The sequence below is a fragment of the Scyliorhinus torazame genome, chromosome 18 (assembly GCF_047496885.1).
Source record: "Scyliorhinus torazame isolate Kashiwa2021f chromosome 18, sScyTor2.1, whole genome shotgun sequence".
Taxonomy (NCBI): domain Eukaryota; kingdom Metazoa; phylum Chordata; class Chondrichthyes; order Carcharhiniformes; family Scyliorhinidae; genus Scyliorhinus; species Scyliorhinus torazame.
Window position 1 is genome coordinate 14,411,315 of NC_092724.1, and position 18,563 is coordinate 14,429,877.

Here is an 18,563-nt window from a genome sequence, read left to right on the forward strand (position 1 = left end):
GAGACGGACACACCACTGCTGGGAAATGGAAGCAGCAGGTATAGCACATTTAGAGTAATAAAATGTCCAAAATGCTTCACACAAATATAAAGCAAAATCTGACAGCAAGACACACAAGGTGAAATTAGACACCAGAAGAATCAGACCAATAGATTTGTAATCCACAGAACAGGAAAAAAGGACATGACCAAACTTCCCTCCCTCATCCAAAAAAGAAATGTTAACTACTAACCCATTGTTTGCGCACTTAAAGGGACTGAAGGCAGACGTGGTCATGCTCCAAGAGGCACACCTGAAGGTGGCGGACCAGGTCAGGTTAAGAAAGGGATGGGTAGGACAGATATTCCACTCGGGACTGGACGCGAAGAATAGAGGGGTGGCAATATTGGTGGGAAAACGGGTGTTGTTTGAGGCCAAGACTATTGTAGTGGACAATGGAGGGCAATATGTAATGGTGAGTGGTAGGTTGTAAGGGACGCAGGTGGTGTTGGTAAACGTATACGCCCTAAACTGGGATGATGCAGGATTCATGAAGCGCATGTTGGGGCGCATTCCGGACCTGGAGATAGGAGGCCTGATAATGGGAGGGGACTTCAATACAGTGTTGGATCCAGCACTGGACCGCTCCAAATCAAGGACTGGAAAGAGGCCGGCGGCGGCCAAGGTGCTCAGGGGGCTTATGGATCAGATGGGGGAGTGGACCCATGGCGGTTTGCAAGGCCGCAGGCCAGGGAATTTTCTTTCTTCTCACATGTACACAAAGCCTACTCCCAGATAGATTTTTTTGTTCTGGGCAGGGCGCTCATCCCGAGGGTGGAGGGGACAGAGTATTCGGCCAAAGCCGTTTCGGACCATGCCCCGCACTGGGTGGAACTGGCGCTGGGAGAGGAGAGGGACCAACGCCCGCTGTGGCGGCTGGATGTGGGACTGCTGGCGGACGAGGTGGTGTGTGGGAAGGTGAGGGGGTGTATCGAAAGGTACTTGGAGGCCAATGACAACGGGGAGGTGCGGGTGGTACGGGAGGCGTTGAAGGCAGTGATCAGGGGAGAGCTAATCTCCATTAGGGCTCATAGGGAGAAGACAGAGGGCATGGAAAGGGAGAGGTTAGTGGGGGAGATTTTGAGAGTGGACAGGAGATACGCAGAGGCCCCGGAGGAAAGATTACTTGGGGAAAGACGACGGCTCCAGACGGAGTTTGACCTGTTGACCACAGGGAAGGCGGAGGCACAGTGGAGGAAAGCGCAGGGGGCGATCTACGAGTATGGGGAAAAGGCTAGTCGGATGCTGGCACACCAGCTCCGTAAGAGGATGGCAGCGAGGGAAATAGGGGGAGTCAAGGATGGAAGGGGAGCCACGGTTCGGAGTGCGACGAAAATAAACGAGGTATTTAAGGCCTTCTATGAAGAGCTGTACAGATCCCAGCCCCCAGCGGGGGAAGAGGGGATGAGACGATTCCTAGACCAACTGAGATTCCCGAGGGTGGAAGAGCAGGAGGTGGCTGGCTTGGGGGCACCAATTGGGTTGGAGGAGCTGAGCAAGGGTTTGGGGAGTGTGCAGGCAGGGAAGGCCCCAGGACCGGACGGGTTCCCGGTGGAGTTCTACAGGAAGTATGTAGACCTGTTGGCCCCGTTACTAGTGAGGACCTTTAACGAGGCAAGAGAGGAGGGGACCCTGCCCCCGACAATGTCGGAAGTGACAATTTCTTTGATCTTAAAGCGGAACAAGGACCCACTGCAATGTGGATCGTACAGGCCGATCTCGCTCCTCAATGTGGATGCAAAGTTGCTGGCAAAAGTGCTGGCCACGAGGATCGAGGACTGTGTCCCGGGGGTGATCCATGAAGACCAGACGGGATTTGTAAAGGGCAGGCAATTAAACACAAACATGCGGCGGCTTTTAAACGTGATGATGATGCCATCGGAGGAGGGCGAGGCAGAGATAGTGGCAGCTCTGGACGCGGAGAAGGCCTTTGACCGAGTAGAGTGGGAGTACCTCTGGGAGGCGCTGCATAGGTTTGGGTTCGGGGGAGGGTTTATCAATTGGGTTAAGCTCCTTTACAGAGCCCCGGTGGCGAGTGTAGTGACGAACCGGCGGAGGTCGGAGTACTTTCGACTGTACCGAGGGATGAGACAGGGGTGCCCCCTGTCCCCCCTGTTGTTCGCATTGGCGATCAAACCATTGGCCATGTCATTGAGGGAGTCTAATAAATGGAGGGGGGTGGTCCGAGGGGGAGAAAAGCATCAGGTGTCGCTATATGCGGATGACCTGTTGCTGTACGTGGCGGACCCAATGGAGGGGATGGTGGAGGTCATGCAGACTCTAAGGGAGTATGGGGAGTTTTCGGGCTATAAGCTCAATGTAGGGAAGAGTGAGCTCTTCGTATTACAGGCAGGGGACCAGGAAAGAGGGATAGGGGACCTACCGCTGAGGAGGGCGGAGGGGAGCTTTCGGTATCTGGGGATCCAGATAGCCAGGAGTTGGGGGCCCTACATAAACTGAACCTGACGAGATTGGTGGAGCAAATGGAGGGGGATTTCAAAAGATGGGACATGTTACCGCTCTCGCTGGCGGGTAGAGTGCAGTCGGTCAAAATGGTGGTTTTCCCGAGGTTTCTGTTTGTGTTTCAGTGCCTCCTCATCGTGATCACCAAGGCCTTTTTTAAGAGAGTAGGTAGGAGTATTATGGGGTTTGTGTGGGCAAATAAGACCCCGAGGGTAAGGAGAGGGTTCCTGGAACTCAGTAGGGACCGAGGAGGGCTGGCGCTGCCAAATCTAGGGAGCTACTACTGGGCAGCAAATGTGGCGATGATCCGCAAGTGGGTTATGGAGTGAGAGGGGGCGGCATGGAAGAGGATGGAGATGGCGGCCTGCAAAGGAATGAGCCTGGGGGCGTTGGTGACGGCACCGCTGTCGCTCTCGCCGACAAAGTATACCACAAGCCCGGTGGTGGCGGCAACGTTAAAGATCTGGGGCCAGTGGAGACGGCACCGGGGCGCAATGGGAGCATCGGTATGGTCCCCGATCAGAGGTAACCAACGGTTTGTTCCGAAAGATGGACGGGGGGTTCCAGAGCTGGCATCAGGCGGGGATTAGAAGAATGGGGGACCTGTTCATTGACAGGACGTTTGCGAGCTTAGGGGCACTGGAGGAGAAGTTCGAGTTACCCCCGGGAAATGCCTTTAGATATATGCAGGTGAGGGCTTGTGAGGAGACAGGTGAGGGAATTCCCGTTGCTCCCGGCACAAGAAATTCAAGACAGGGTGATCTTGGGCACATGGGTCAGGGAGGGCAAGGTGTCGGCAATACACCAGGAGATGAAAGAAGAGGGGGAAGCGCTGGTAGAAGAGTTGAAGGGTAAATGCGAGGAGGAGCTGGGGGAGGAGATCGAGGAAGGTCTGTGGGCTGATGCCCTGGGTAGGGTTAATTCCTCCTCCTCGTGTGCCCAGCCTGATACAATTTAAGGTGGTTCACAGAGCTCACTTGACGGGGGCGAGGTTGAGCAGGTTCTTTGGGGTAGAGGACAGATGTGGCAGGTGCTCAGGGAGCCCGGCGAACCATGTCCATATGTTTTGGTCATGCCCGGCACGGGAGGGGTTCTGGAGAGGAGTGGCGGGAGCAATATCTCAGGTGGTGAAAGTCAGGGTCAAGCCAAGCTGGCGGCCAGCAATATTCGGAGTAGTGGGCAAACCGGGAGTGCAGGAGGCGAAAGAGGCCGGTATTCTGGCCTTTGCGTCCCTAGTAGCCCGGCGAAGGATCTTGCTATTGTTGAAGGAGGCGAAGCCCCCCAGCATGGAGGCCTGGATAAAACGATATGGCTGGGTTCATAAAGTTGGAGAGGATTAAGTTCGCCTTGAGAGGGTCTGCGCAGGGGTTCTACAGGCGGTGGCAACCGTTCCTAGACTATCTTGCGGAGCGTTAGAGGAAGGTCGGTCAGCAGCAGCAACCTTGCGGGGGGGGGGGGGCGGATGAGCAAGAGGCAACATGAAGAGTCGGGGAAACTGGCACGTACGGGAGAGAGCCAGTGTACAAAGCTATGTAAATATACTATTTTGCCATGTATATATCTTGCTCCGCGTGATTTCTCGTTTCTTTTTGTTGTTACGGAGGGGGGGGGGGGGGGGGGGGGTTGTTTGTAAGGGAGAAAAATAGTGTTAAAAACTTGAATAAATATATATTTTAAAAAAAGCTACGAACTCATTGTTCGCCCTCTGAACTAACACATAGATTTAGCACGCTGGGCTAAACAGCTGGCTTGTAATGCAGAACAAGGCCAGCAGCGCGGGTTCAATTCTCGTACCGGCCTCCCCGAACAGGCGCCAGAATGTGGCGACTAAGGGCTTTTCACAGTAACTTCATTGAAGCCTACTTGTGACAATAAGCGATTATTTACTCTCATACAGATGTGTTTTACATAACTAACATTTGAACTAATTAGGAAGGAAGATGTCACACCTCTTACCTTAATGACCACTTTCTTTTTCATGGCTGCAGCTTCACGAAATCGCGACTGTACTATTCGAGCACCTGCGAGGTATGGGAAACTATTTCAATAGCTCAACTGCACCATAGCAATATATCAGTTTTCTATCCAATTTTAATAATTAGCACCCTGCCCCTCCCCAAGTTAAAAGAAAAGTACATGCTTCATAATAGATGTGGATGATGTACAATTGCACAGCAGGGATGGGCGCAACACGATGGAGTGGTACTTCTGAAAGTTGCAAGACCAAATCTTAAGGACCCCTTTTGTTTCTCTTCACGCAAACAACCTGCATAATTTCAATACTATAGCACATAGACAAATGCAGAGTTTAATCTGCAGATCACCACCCTCTACAAACTCTCCTAGAGTACCATGTACGTTTTTGGTCTCCTTACTGAAGGAGGAATATACTTCAATTCGAAGTTCAGAGAAGGTTCACTACGCTGAATCCAGGGGCTAAGGGTTTGGCTTACGAGAAGGTTGAACAAGTTGGGCCCGTACTCAATGGAGTTTAGAAGAATGACTGGTGATCTTACTTAAACAAATGATTCTGAGGGGGTGGCACGGTGGCTCAGTGGTTAGCACTGCTGCCACACAGCACCAGGGGCCTCAATTCAATTCCGGCCTTGGATCAGTCTGCGTGTGGAGTTTGCACATTCTCCCCATGTCTGTGTGGGTTTCCTCCGGTTTCCTCCCGCAGTCCAAAGGTGTGCGGGTTAGATGAATTGGCCATGATAAATTGCCCCTTATTGTCCAGGGATGTGTGGGTTAGATAGATGGGGGGGGGGGGGGGGGGGGGGGGTGATGGAGAGGGAAGAGTTGTTAGTCTTTAGAATACTCTGTTAAAGAGCAGCAATGTCTGGCTCTTGAAATATATTTAAAGCCGAGTTACACAGATGTTTGATTGACAAGGATTATGGGGGAGGGGAAGACAGGCAGGAAAATAGAGTTGTTAAAATATTCATTTACGGGATGTGGGCATTGCTGGCTAGGCCAGCATTTATTACCACAATCAGCCGTGTAGGCTCGAGGACCTGAAAAGCCTTCTCCAGCTCCTATTTATTATCTTATAACTCCCCAATCTGCTCCTTCTGGCTGCAATATTCAGAATTCAGACACGGAAAGGGTCAGTGTCAAGGTATTAATAAATATTTTACATCTTTATGAATGGTCTAAGGCACACCAAATACTTATCCACAGGTTTATCATAAAAATAACTTCCTCTTACCTTTTGCCTTCCCACTATACTCCTCCATAGAAGACCCTCTGGGGGAAAAAAAACAAAAGCTAACCTATCAAAGCCCAAACTATTAATTCACTAACAAATAATCATTTCTAGATGAGATAAGATGGCACTTAAATAAGGATTAAAAAGTCTGGAAATGCATACAGTGCTGCCCAAGGGTCGGTACAGACTCGACGGGCTGAATGGCCTCCTTCTGCATTATAAATTCTATGAATCTGTCACTACAATTTCAGTGAAATGCAAGGGTATGTATGTGAAATGATAGTATTCCAACAAAATACACAGCAATAGAATTACAGACTTCGTCTTTACAAACTTGTGCTCTTGGAAAGTATTTTGTGCTACACGGCACTGGGTAAAGAGGGCAATATTCTGCCAATTACACATTTGCTACTGTCATTGTGCAGATGAACATACTGTGGTAACCTACCAGGGCTTAGCTCTTAGGCCTGATTAAAATTGGCCATTTTAAATTAAAGAATTGGGCATTTTAAAACAAGCCATAGTTACTCCAGCAGAGCCTCACGGGCATTTGAACTGGCCAAGTTTAAATACACTAAAAGTCAGACAGGTTGCCAAGACATGCCCGGATCAGCCCCGTCAATCGGCCATCAAGAGATAATCGATCCGATTGAGATGCATCGATCTATTGTTGAAAGCAAATGCCGGGCCAGACTCTCGGGCGCCTAGAGTTCCCACCGTCACCTTATTTGGCAACGGTGCATGTGCGAATAACGCTACTGGAGATGGACACCTGGGACGGGCCCAGATGACCGGTCAATTGGGTATCAATCGGATCATTGGACACTAAAACCCCCTCTCAATACCCCATCGGCAAAAAGCCACAGGAAGTGGGAAAAGGGTGTGAAGCCAAAGGGGGATAAAAGTAGGCCCTCCTGGCCCATCGGCAGCATGGGAGGTGACCTTGAAGCGAGAGAGAGAGAGAGAGAGAGAGAGAGAGAGAGAGAGAGAGAGAGAGAGAGAGAGAGAGAGGGGGGGGGGGGGAAGAGAGGGGGGGGGAGAAGAGAAGGGGGGGGGGAAGGAGAAGCGGGGTGGGGAGAGAAGGGGGGGGGGGAGGAGGAGGAAGGCAGAGAGAAGGGGAGGAAGGAAGAGAGAAGGGGGAAGTAACTGCCAGCGCAAACCACCTTCATGAAGACGGACCAAAGGAACACAGTGATCAAATCCAGAGCCCTACCAACCACATTCCTGGGTAGTATTCACTTATCTTGGGTACCTCTAGTGTATTTTGTTGGTAATTTAAGGATTAATTCTGTTAAATAAATATTGTTGAATTTGAACTTGTGGTTTGTTCTCCACGTTCATAAAGACACCAAGGTAAAACTTTTGAGTAAGCAAACTAGTCAAAAGTATCTGAGATTTTACAGATACAATACAATAACCAAATAAAATTGTGAAACTTTGGCTTACGTTTGCCCTATGGCATACTGATAACAGTATTTAGATGCATTCAATGGTATCATAATGACAGCAGCCAACATCAAAACGCAAAATATTAACTTTATCGGAATTTGTGCTTATTCCAAAAGGATTTGTTTTTTATATACAATAATGAAATGGAACAAAGCAGCATTGTTTTATGAATTCATGGAGATCACAGGTAAACAACATATGTAACACCTTTTAAATGTAATAAAGCTTCACAGGAGTATTATAAAGCAAAATTAGATTGCGAGCCACATAAGGCTACAGTAGGGCGATGGCTAAAACCTACCTCTTTGATTAAGCTTCTTTTAAAGGAAGAGAGAGGTAAAGAGGTTCGGGAGACCATTCAAAAACTGGGTCACCAATGGTAGAGGAAATAAAATTGGGCATTCAAAAGGGGACAGAATTAAAGGCTATCTCCTAATCTCAGTACTAAATGGTACAAGACTGTCACCCAATGTTCTAGATTCCACAAACAGGGGTAACATTTTCTCAGCATCTCATCCGTAAAGCTCCTTAAAAGTTTTGCATGTTTCAATTAGATAAGCTCCCATTCTTTTAACTCCAAGGAACATCAACCTAGTTTGCATTGTGAAGAGCATTCATTGCACCCCCTCAAATGCAGTATGTCCTTTCTTACACGAGGAGACCAAAACTGTATTCATTACTCCAGGGCTGGCCTCAACAATGTCCTGTATAATTGGAGGAAGACTTTCTAACTCCTATATTCCAATGTCTTGTAGCAAAAGCTAACAGAATATCCAAATACTGCCACATATTATTTAGGAACACTTGGTGCTAGTGCAATAAAAAGTTCCACCCCGCCCCCAGTAATGATCACCTCAATGCTTGACAAGGACAAAATGTAGCATCATTTGGAAGGCTGATTTATGAAATTGTTTTTCTTACTCACAGGAGCCTCATAAAATATGCCAATAAGACTGTCATCTTAGCTGTGAGTTCAGAGAACTGCAGGGACAGCAGAACACTAAGCCAAGTGCAAATTCAAAATAGTTTTGTGTTGAGGAGTCTACTGCTAATTAAACCGCTTATAGACGATGTGATAAAAATCAAAATATCTGAGCTCCGTATCCACACAAAATAATTGAACAAATATACTGGTATATGTCAGCTATTTTTCTGACTTAAGAGATCAATTGATAGCATTCAAAAGGCACCAAGAAAGCCTATGGAATGCTTGCCTTCATTGGACGGGGTATCAAGTATAAAAACTGGCAAGTCGTGCTATAGTTGTACAGAATCTTGGTACGGCCGCACTTGGAATATTGCACACAATTCTGGTCGCCACACTATCAGAAGAAAGTGGACGCTTTGGAGAGGGTGCAGAGGAGGTTTACCAGGATGTTGCCTGGTCAGTAGGGTGTCAGCTATGTGGAGAGGCTGAATAGACTCAGACTCACACAAGGAAGTGCTGAGGGTTTTGGCAAAGGTTGGTATCATGACCGGTACAAGCTTGGAGGGGCGAAAGGCCTGTTCCTGTGCTGTATTGTTATTTGTTCTTTGATAAAGTACGCATAATTTCACGGGAGAGCACCACATTTTCGTAGTATTCTCTTCACATTCCCCGCTTTTCCAAAAGAATCTTGGGATCAAAAAATAATTGGGTGACAAGGACATATCCGTGACCACCGCGACAGACACTATTCGAAGAGCTACTGGACGCAGACATCCTAGGCAGAGGGAACTGTAGTGACATGTATGAACGACTGCTAGAGAGGGCCGACACCGAATTGGACACGACAAGGAGGAAATGGAAGGAAGACTTGGGGTTCGAAATAGGGTGGGGACTCTGGAACGAAGCACTGCACAGGGTCAACGCTGCCTCCACATGAGTGAGGTTCAACCTAGCGCAGCTAAAAGTGGTACATAGAGCCCACTTGACCACAACCCGAATGAGCAGGTTCTTCCCAGAGGTGGATAATAGATGTGAACGGTGCCAAGGAGGCCAGGCCAACCACGCCCACATGTTCTGGTCTTGCCCCAGACTTGCTGGGTACTGGACAGCCTTCTTCGTGGCAATGTCCAAAGTGGTGGGGATGAGGGTGGAGCCATGCCCGAAGGTGGCGGTCTTCGGGGTATCAGACCAGCCAGATCCATTTGTAGGAGGAGGGCGGACGCCCTTGCCTTTTGCCTCCCTGATCGGCCGCTGTAGAATCCTGCTTGGTTGGCGATCAGCAGCACCTCCTAAAGCTGCAGACTGGCTGTCCGACCTTACAGAATTTCTCCAAATGGAAATCAACCTCCGTGGGTCGGAAGATGGCTTCCACAAAACATGGGAGCCATTCACCCGACTGTTCTGAGACCTGTTTGTGGCCAACACAAATAAATAAATAGCCAGTAGCCAGGACAAGATAGAAGAGAGTAAAGTGAGGGAGGACCGGGTAGTGGGGGGCGCAAGGCGAGGTAGCAAAACCTAGCAAGAAAAAATGGGGAACAGCATTGACAAAGATGGGAAGGGGGGGGGGGGGGGGGGGGGGAGGTCAAGGAGAGAGGAGCTGGAGGGGCGGGGGGGGGGGGAGAGAGAGAGAGAGAGAGAGAGAGGGGATTGTAGGCTGCGCCTGCCAGATGGCAACAGATTGTAAGTAGAGAAACCTAAGAAGGAACCTTTGTCACTGTACAATAAATGAAAACGATCAGCAATGTTTTGAAATTTTGAAAATGCCAATATAAAGACTTTTTAAAAAATAATTTGGTACTCTAAATTTTAAATCAATTTTAAATTCCAAATGATTCTTAAAGTGCATGTGCTCGTACATCTGCAAATAACTTTGCAACTAATGCATTACATTTCAAACTGTTTGTGCAAGTGCCAGTTGTGTTATCTTGAGGAAGCCTACCTATTACCTCCCTAATTTAAACTACATAAAGCTGATGGAGCTGGCTTCATTAAGAAAAAGTTTCATCGTGCATTAAAGAAGTACTGTTAATTACAGACTCAACATCCAATTTAGTAACAAGCAGGTGGCATTAACAGAGAAACCAGAATACCACTTTGAATACTTACATGTCTGATACTTTGCTTTCTTCTTTATGTACTGTAAATAAGACAGAATAAATTAGTATATTGCACTCCTGCTGTCATAAAGGGAAAACAGCAGGCTCTAAATACACCAAAGACTGCTGCAGTAACTTCAGTAAAATCCAATATACTAACTAGTGGAACAGTCACATGTGCAATTTTTTCTATTTACATACCATCATACCAGATGTCACCGTTTTTTAAAATCATGAAAACTTGCCTCAAGACAGTTGATTTTTTTAAATTTTATTTATTTAAAATTTAGAGTACCCAATTATATTTTTCTCCAATTAAGGGGCAATTTAGCATGGCCAATCCACCTAACCTGTACATCTTTGGGTTGTGAGGGTTGAGACCCACGCAGACACGGGGAAGCAAATTTTAATAGTTCCAACATCATCTCATCTGAAATAGAACAAAATTCAGGCAGGAATTCCTATTCGAGGAGGAACTGATTTGGAATGAATGATGTCCCCAGATGGTCGTTAGTCTGTGAAATTCTCTCCCACAGAAAGCAGTGTAGGCTGGTTTATTGAATTTATTTATGATCCCAGTTGATGTTATAACTGAATGGGAAGATCCCCGATTCAAAAGACCGTACCTTTTACTTGATATTTGCAGACAACACAAAGAGAAAATACTAGGTCGTACCAGGAACTGTAAAACTTACCATTCTTGTGAGATGTGTTTTGAGAAGCAGCATGTGGTTTGGGTGTAATACGTTGGAATGTGTCACACTGGCTCAATCTATGCCTTGGAGTGTGCGTTGATGCTGGTCTCAGATAAGGTGTTGTAGGCAAGGGCGACTTTTGTGTGGTGAACACATTTCGCGAATCACTCAGATTCGGCACACTTTTTGAGCTCTTAAGCAATCTGGAAAGAAAAAAAATAACGCTGGGTTTTAGTTAGTATATTCAGTCACCCTCTATTACCTCATGTGAGACACCATTATATATGCAAATTAGAATCATAGAAAATTACAGCAGAGGGAGGTCATTCAGCCCATCTTGTCCATGCCAGCCTGAGGGCGCACAGGTGTCCTTTCTAATCCCACCTTCCTGCATAGCCCTGTGGCTAAGAGCACTTAAGGTGCCTTTTAAAAGGGTTTAAGGTCTCTGCCTCCACCACCAATTCGCGCAGAGAATTCCAGACTCCCACTATCCTCTGCGAAAAAAGATTTTCCTCATGTCCCGAATCTATGTCCACTGGTTCTAGAATTCTCCACCAAGGGAAACAATTTCATCCTGTTCACTATCTCTTCCCCTCATAATTTTGTACCCGTCAATTAAGACACCCCTCAGCCATCTTTGTTCCAAGGAAAATAACCCCAGCCTATCCTTGTAGCCACACGTTTCCAGCCCTGGCAACATTCTTGTCAACCTCTTCTGCCCTCTCTCCAGAACAATACAGTCCTTCCTGTAATGTGGCGACCAGAACTGCGCACAATATCCCAGCTGTGGCCTCACCAGTGTTGTATACAATTCTTTTTTTTTAATAAATGTTTTTATTCAATAATTTTTACAAAACACTCCAAAAAGGAAAATAATACAAAGAAAACAGGGCCATATGCCAACAAAACAAAACAACTTAACCCTCTAAACGATTAACAATTTAACACCCAGCTCAAAGCAAAATGGGGCAGGCGCCCCTTACACATTAACTAGAGCCTTCTCCGGGCTACCAAGGAGGCAAAGGCCAGAACTCCGGCCTCTTTCGACTCCTGCACTCCCGGATCGTCCAATACAATATCGCTATCCCCCAGCTTGGTTTTACCCAAGTATCCAAGACCTTGGTCATAGCCTTTGCGAAGTCCTTCCAAACTTCCGTAAGCGCCGGGCATGTCCAAAACATATGGGCGTGGTTTGCTGGGCTCCCCGAACACCTCACACACCTGTCCTCCACCCCAAAAAACTTACTCATCCTCGCCCCTGTCATATGCGCCCTGTGCACCACTTTAAACTGGATCAGGCTGAGCCTGGCGCAGGATGAGGGAGGGATTGACCCTGCCCAGGGCGTCAGCCCACAGGCCCTCATCCAGCTCCTCACCCAGCTCCTCCTCCCACTTGCCCTTCAGCTCCTCCACTGAGTCTTCCTCCCCTCCTGCAGCTCCTGGTATATCTCCGATATCTTACCCTCCCCGACCCACACGCCCCAAACCACCCTGTCCTGTATCCTTCGGGTAGGCAGCAGCGGGAATTCCCCTACCTGCTTTCTCACGAACACCCAAACCTGCATATACCTAAAAGGCATTTCCCGGAGGTAACCCAAATTTCTCCTCCAGCGCCCTCAGACTGGCAAAAGTCCCGTCGATGAATAAATCCGCCACCCTTTTAATTCCCGCCCGGTGCCAGCTTAGGAACCCACCATCTATCCTACCTGGAACGAACCTATGGTTGTCCCGTATCGGAGCCCAGACCGAGGCCTCTACCTCCCCCTATGCAGTCTCCACTGCCCCCAAATCCTCAATGCCGCCGTGGTATTCCTCGTTGGCGGAAGCGGCAACAGTGCCGTCACCAGTGCCCCCAGGCTAGTACTTATACAGGATGCCGCCTCGAACCTTTTCCATGCCGCCCCCTCTCCCTCCATTACCCACTTCCGAATCATAGACACATTCGCTGCCCAGTAATAGCTGCTTGGGTTCGGCAGCACCAACCCCCCCCCCCTCCGAGGGCATCATAATCACATTCAGGAGTCTCCGCACGTTCGTGTTCAGCTGCCTGCCTTTCACAAACCCAGTCTGGTCCTCATGTATCACTCCCGGGACACAATCCTTAATCCTGGTGGCCAAAATTTTTGCCAACAGCTTGGCATCCACATTGAGGAGCGAAATTGGCCTATAAGAGCCACACTGCAGGGGTCCTTATCCGCTTGAGGATAAGCGAGATCAAAGCCTGCGACATCGCCGGGGGAAGTATACCCTTTTCCTTCGCCTCATTAAAAGGTTTTCAGCAACAACGGGCCCAACAGCTCCGAGAACTTCCTGTAGAACTCAACCGGGAACCCATCCGGCCCCGGGGCCTTGCCCGCCTGCATGCTCCCCAACCCCTTAACTAGCTCCTCCATCTCGATCAGGGCCCCCAAATCCTCTACCCGTCCTTCCTCCACCCTTGGGAACCTCAGTTGGTCCAGGAACTGCGGCATCCCCTCGTCGCGCCCCCTCCCCCCCGGGGGTTCTGACTTGTACAACTTACCATAAAAGTCCCTAAAGACCTTGTTTATTTTAGCTGGACTCCGCACTGTGTTCCCCCCTTTACCTCTGACTCCCCCAATCTCCCTAGCCGCCTCCCTCCTCCGCAGCTGATGCGTCAACATCTGACTCACCTTCTCCCCATACTCATACACTGCTCCCTGTACCCTCCTCCACTGGGCCTCAGCGTTCACAGTGGTCAGCAAGTCAAACTCCGTTTGGAGGTTCCGGCGCTCCCTCAGCAGCCCCTCTTCGGGGGATTCCGCGTATCCCCTATCTGCCCTCAGTATCTCCCCCACCAATCTCTCCCTCTCCATCCTCTCCCTCTTCTCCCTGAGCCCGGATTGAAATTAGCTCCTCCCTGACCACTGCCTTCAGCGCCTCCCAGACCACACTCACCGACACCTCCCCATTATCATTGGCCTCCACATATCTTTAGATGCACCCCGAACCCGCCCACAAACCTCCATGGCCACCAGCAGTCCCACATCCATTCGCCACAAAGGGTGCTGGCCCCTCTCCTCCCCCAACTCCAGCTCCACCCAGTGCGGGGCGTGATCCGAAATCGCAATTGCCGAATACTCCACCCCCTCCACTCTCGGAATCAGAGCCCTGCTTACCCAAAAACGTCTATTCGCGAGTAGGCCTTGTGCTCATGGGAGAAGGCGGCGAACTCTCTCGCCCTTCGCCTGGCAAACCTCCACGGGTCCACTCCCCCATCTGATCCATAAACCCCCTCAGGACCTTGGCCGCTGCCAGCCTCTTACCCGACCTCGACCCAGACCGATCTAGTGCCGGGTCCAGGACCGTGTTGAAGTCCCCACGCATTATCAGATTACCTGCCTCCAGATCCGGGATCTGACTCAACATCCGCTTCATGAACCCTGCATCGTCCCAGTTTGGGGCATACACATTCACCAGCACCACCCGGGGCTCCTGCAGCCTACCACTCACCATCACATATCGACACCCTTTATCCGCCACAATACCCACCGCCTCAAATTCCACCCGCTTACTCATCAGGATTGCGACCCCCCTGTTTTTTGCGTCCAGCCCAGAGTGAAAAACCTGCCCCACCCATCCCTTCCTCAGCCTGGTCTAATCCGCGATCTTCAGGTGCGTCTGCCTTTAGCCCCTTTAAGTGCACAAACACCCGGGCCCTCTTGACCGGCCCGTTCAAGCCTCTCACGTTCCACGTGATCAGCCATATCGGGGGACTACCCGCACCACCCCCCCCCCCCCCTCCCCACCCACTAGCCATCTCATCTTTTTTTTTAATAAATATTTTATTGAAAATGTTTGGTCAACCAACACAGTACATTGTGCATCCTTTACACAATATTATAACAACACAAATAACAATGACCTATTTTATAAACAAAAAAATGAATAAATAATAAATAACAAAAATGAAAACTAACCATAATTGGCAACTGCCTTATCACAAATAACACTCTCCAAAAATATAATTTAACAGTCCAATATAATTATCTGTCGCAACGACCTATACATACTATACAGTATATATTAACAACCCTGAGAGTCCTTCTGGTTCCTCCTCCCCCCCCCCCCGCCCCCCCTCCGATCCTGGGCTGCTGCTGCTGCCTTCTTTTTTCCATTCCATCTATCTTTCTGCGAGGTATTCGACGAACGGTTGCCACCGCCTGGTGAACCCTTGAGCCGACCCCCTTAGAACGAACTTAATCCGCTCTAGCTTTATAAACCCTGCCATGCCATTTATCCAGGTCTCCACCCCCGGGGGCTTGGCTTCTTTCCACATTAACAATATCCTGCGCCGGGCTACTAGGGACGCAAAGGCCAAAACATCGGCCTCTCTCGCCTCCTGCACTCCCGGCTCTTGTGCAACCCCAAATATAGCCAACCCCCAGCTTGGTTCGACCCGGACCCCCACTACTTTTGAAAGCACCTTTGTCACCCCCATCCAAAACCCCTGTAATGGGCATGACCAAAACATATGGGTATGATTCGCTGGGCTTCTCGAGCACCTCGCACACCTATCCTCCACCCCCAAAAATTTACTGAGCCGTGCTCCAGTCATATGCGCCCTGTGTAATACCTTAAACTGAATCAGGCTTAGCCTGGCACACGAGGACGACGAGTTTACCCTGCTTAGGGCATCTGCCCACAGCCCCTCCTCGATCTCCTCCCCCAGCTCTTCTTCCCATTTCCCTTTTAGTTCATCTACTATAGTCTCCCCTTCGTCCCTCATTTCCCTATATATATCTGACACCTTACCATCCCCCACCCATGTCTTTGAGATCACTCTGTTCTGCACCTCTTGTGTCGGGAGCTGCGGGAATTCCCTCACCTGTTGCCTCGCAAAAGCCCTCAGTTGCATATACCTGAATGCATTCCCTTGGGCAACACGTATTTCTCGGTCAGCGCTCCCAGACTCGCGAACTTCCCATCCACAAACAGATCTTTCAGTTGCGTTATTCCTGCTCTTTGCCACATTCCATATCCCCCATCCATTCCCCCCGGGGCAAACCTATGGTTGTTTCTTATCGGGGACCCCCCCCAAGGCTCCAGTCTTTCCCCTATGCCGTCTCCACTGTCCCCAAATCTTCAGTGTAGCCACCACCACCGGGCTTGTGGTGTAGTTTCACGGTGAGAACGGCAATGGGGCTGTCACCATAGCCTGTAGGCTAGTCCCCCTACAGGACACCCTCTCTAATCTCTTCCACGCCGCTCCCTCCTCCTCTCCCATCCACTTACTCACCATTGAAATATTAGCGGCCCAATAATACTCACTTAGGCTCGGTAGTGCCAGCCCCCCCCTATCCCTGCTACGCTGTAAGAATCCTTTCCTCACTCTCGGGGTCTTCCCGGCCCACACAAAACCTATGATGCTCTTTTCAATCCTTTTAAAAAAAGCCTTCGTGATCACCACCGGGAGACACTGAAACACAGAGGAATCTCGGGAGGACCACCATCTTAACCGCCTGCACCCTCCCTGCCAGTGACAGGGATACCATATCCCATCTCTTGAAATCCTCCACCAACCGCGTTAAATTTAACCTATGCAATGTGCCCCAATTCTTGGCTATCTGGATCCCCAGGTAACGAAAGTCCCTTGTTACCTTCCTCAACGGTAGGTCCTCTATTTCTCTACTCTGCTCCCCGGATGCACCACAAACAACTCATTTTTCCCCATGTTCAATTTATACCCTGAAAAATCCCCAAACTCCCCAAGTATCCGCATTATTTCTGGCATCCCCTCCGCCGGGTCTGCCACGTATAGTAGCAAATCGTCCGCATACAAAGATACCCGGTGTTCTTCTCCTCCTCTAAGTACTCCCCTCCACTTCTTGGAACCCCTCAACGCTATCGCCAGGGGCTCAATCGCCAGTGCAAACAATAATGGGGACAGAGGGCATCCCTGCCTTGTCCCTCTATGGAGCCGAAAATATGCAGATCCCCATCCATTCGTGACCACGCTCGCCATCGGGGCCCTATACAACAGCTGCACCCATCTAACATACCCCTCTCCAAAACCAAATCTCCTCAACACCTCGCACAAATAATCCCACTCCACTCTATCAAATGCTTTCTCGGCATCCATCGCCACTACTATCTCCGTTTCCCCCTCTGGTGGGGCCATCATCATTACCCCTAACAGCCTCCGTATATTCGTGTTCAGCTGTCTCCCCTTCACAAACCCAGTTTGGTCCTCGTGGACCACCCCCGGGACACATTCCTCTATTCTCATTGCCATTACCTTGGCCAGGATCTTGGCATCTACATTTAGGAGGGAAATAGGTCTATAGGACCCGCATTGTAGCGGGTCCTTTTCCTTCTTTAAAAGAAGCGATATCGTTGCTTCAGACATAGTCGGGGGCAGTTGTCCCCTTTCCTTTGCCTCATTAAAGGTCCTCGTCAATACCGGGGCGAGCAAGTCCACATATTTTCTATAGAATTCGACTGGGAATCCATCCGGTCCCGGGGCCTTTCCCGCCTGCATGCTCCTAATTCCTTTCACCACTTCTTCTACCTCGATCTGTGCTCCCAGTCCCACCCTTTCCTGCTCTTCCACCTTGGGAAATTCCAGCCGATCCAAGAAGCCCATCATTCTCTCCCTCCCATCCGGGGGTTGAGCTTCATATAATTTTTTATAAAATGTCTTGAACACTCCATTCACTCTCTCCGCTCCCCGCTCCATCACTCCTTCCTCATCCCTCACTCCCCCTATTTCCCTCGCTGCTCCCCTTTTCCTCAATTGGTGTGCCAGCAACCTGCTCGCCTTCTCCCCATATTCGTACTGTACACCCTGTGCCTTCCTCCATTGTGCCTCTGCAGTGCTCGTAGTCAGCAAGTCAAATTCTACATGTAGCCTTTGCCTTTCCCTGTACAGTCCCTCCTCCGGTGCTTCCGCATATTGTCTGTCCACCCTCAAAAGATCTTGCAGCAACCGCTCCCGTTCCTTACTCTCCTGCTTCCCTTTATGTGCCCTTATTGATATCAGCTCCCCTCTAACCACCGCCTTCAACGCCTCCCAGACCACTCCCACCTGGACCTCCCCATTATCATTGAGTTCCAAGTACTTTTCAATGCACCCCCTCACCCTTAGACACACTCCCTCATCTGCCATTAGTCCCATGTCCATTCTCCAGGGTGGGCGCCCTCCTGTTTCCTCCCCTATCACCAAGTCTACCCAGTGTGGAGCGTGATCCGAAATGGCTATAGCCGTATACTCCGTTCCCCTCACCTTCGGGATCAACAACCTTCCCAGCACAAAAAAGTCTATTCGCGAGTAGACTTTATGGACATAGGAGAAAAACGAGAACTCCTTACTCCTAGGTCTGCTAAATCTCCACGGGTCTACACCTCCCATCTGCTCCATAAAATCTTTAAGTACCTTGGCTGCTGCCGGCCTCCTTCCAGTCCTGGACTTCGACCTATCCAGCCCTGGTTCCAACACCGTATTAAAATCTCCCCCCATTATCAGCTTTCCCATCTCTAGGTCCGGAATGCGTCCTAGCATCCGCCTCATAAAATTGGCATCATCCCAGTTCGGGGCATATACGTTTACCAAAACCACCGTCTCCCCCTGTAGTTTGCCACTCACCATCACGTATCTGCCCCCGTTTTCCGCCACTATAGTCTTTGCCTCGAACATTACCCGCTTCCCCACTAATATAGCCACC

At 49.6% G+C, this 18,563-nt stretch overlaps 1 protein-coding gene across 5 annotated transcripts in view; it reads right to left on the reverse strand.

The window, feature by feature from the left end:
* haus8 (HAUS augmin like complex subunit 8) overlaps positions 1-18,563 on the reverse strand; it is a 108,959-nt gene that overhangs the window by 44,242 nt on the left and 46,154 nt on the right. For all 5 annotated transcript variants that reach the window (XM_072482194.1, XM_072482195.1, XM_072482192.1 and 2 more), the window contains 4 exons: positions 10,882-11,084; positions 10,197-10,227; positions 5,711-5,748; positions 4,459-4,523 (listed from right to left, as the gene is read on the reverse strand). In XM_072482194.1, coding sequence (XP_072338295.1) covers positions 4,459-4,523; positions 5,711-5,748; positions 10,197-10,227; positions 10,882-11,084 — 337 coding nt within the window. The remainder of the gene's footprint in view (positions 1-4,458; positions 4,524-5,710; positions 5,749-10,196; positions 10,228-10,881; positions 11,085-18,563) is intronic.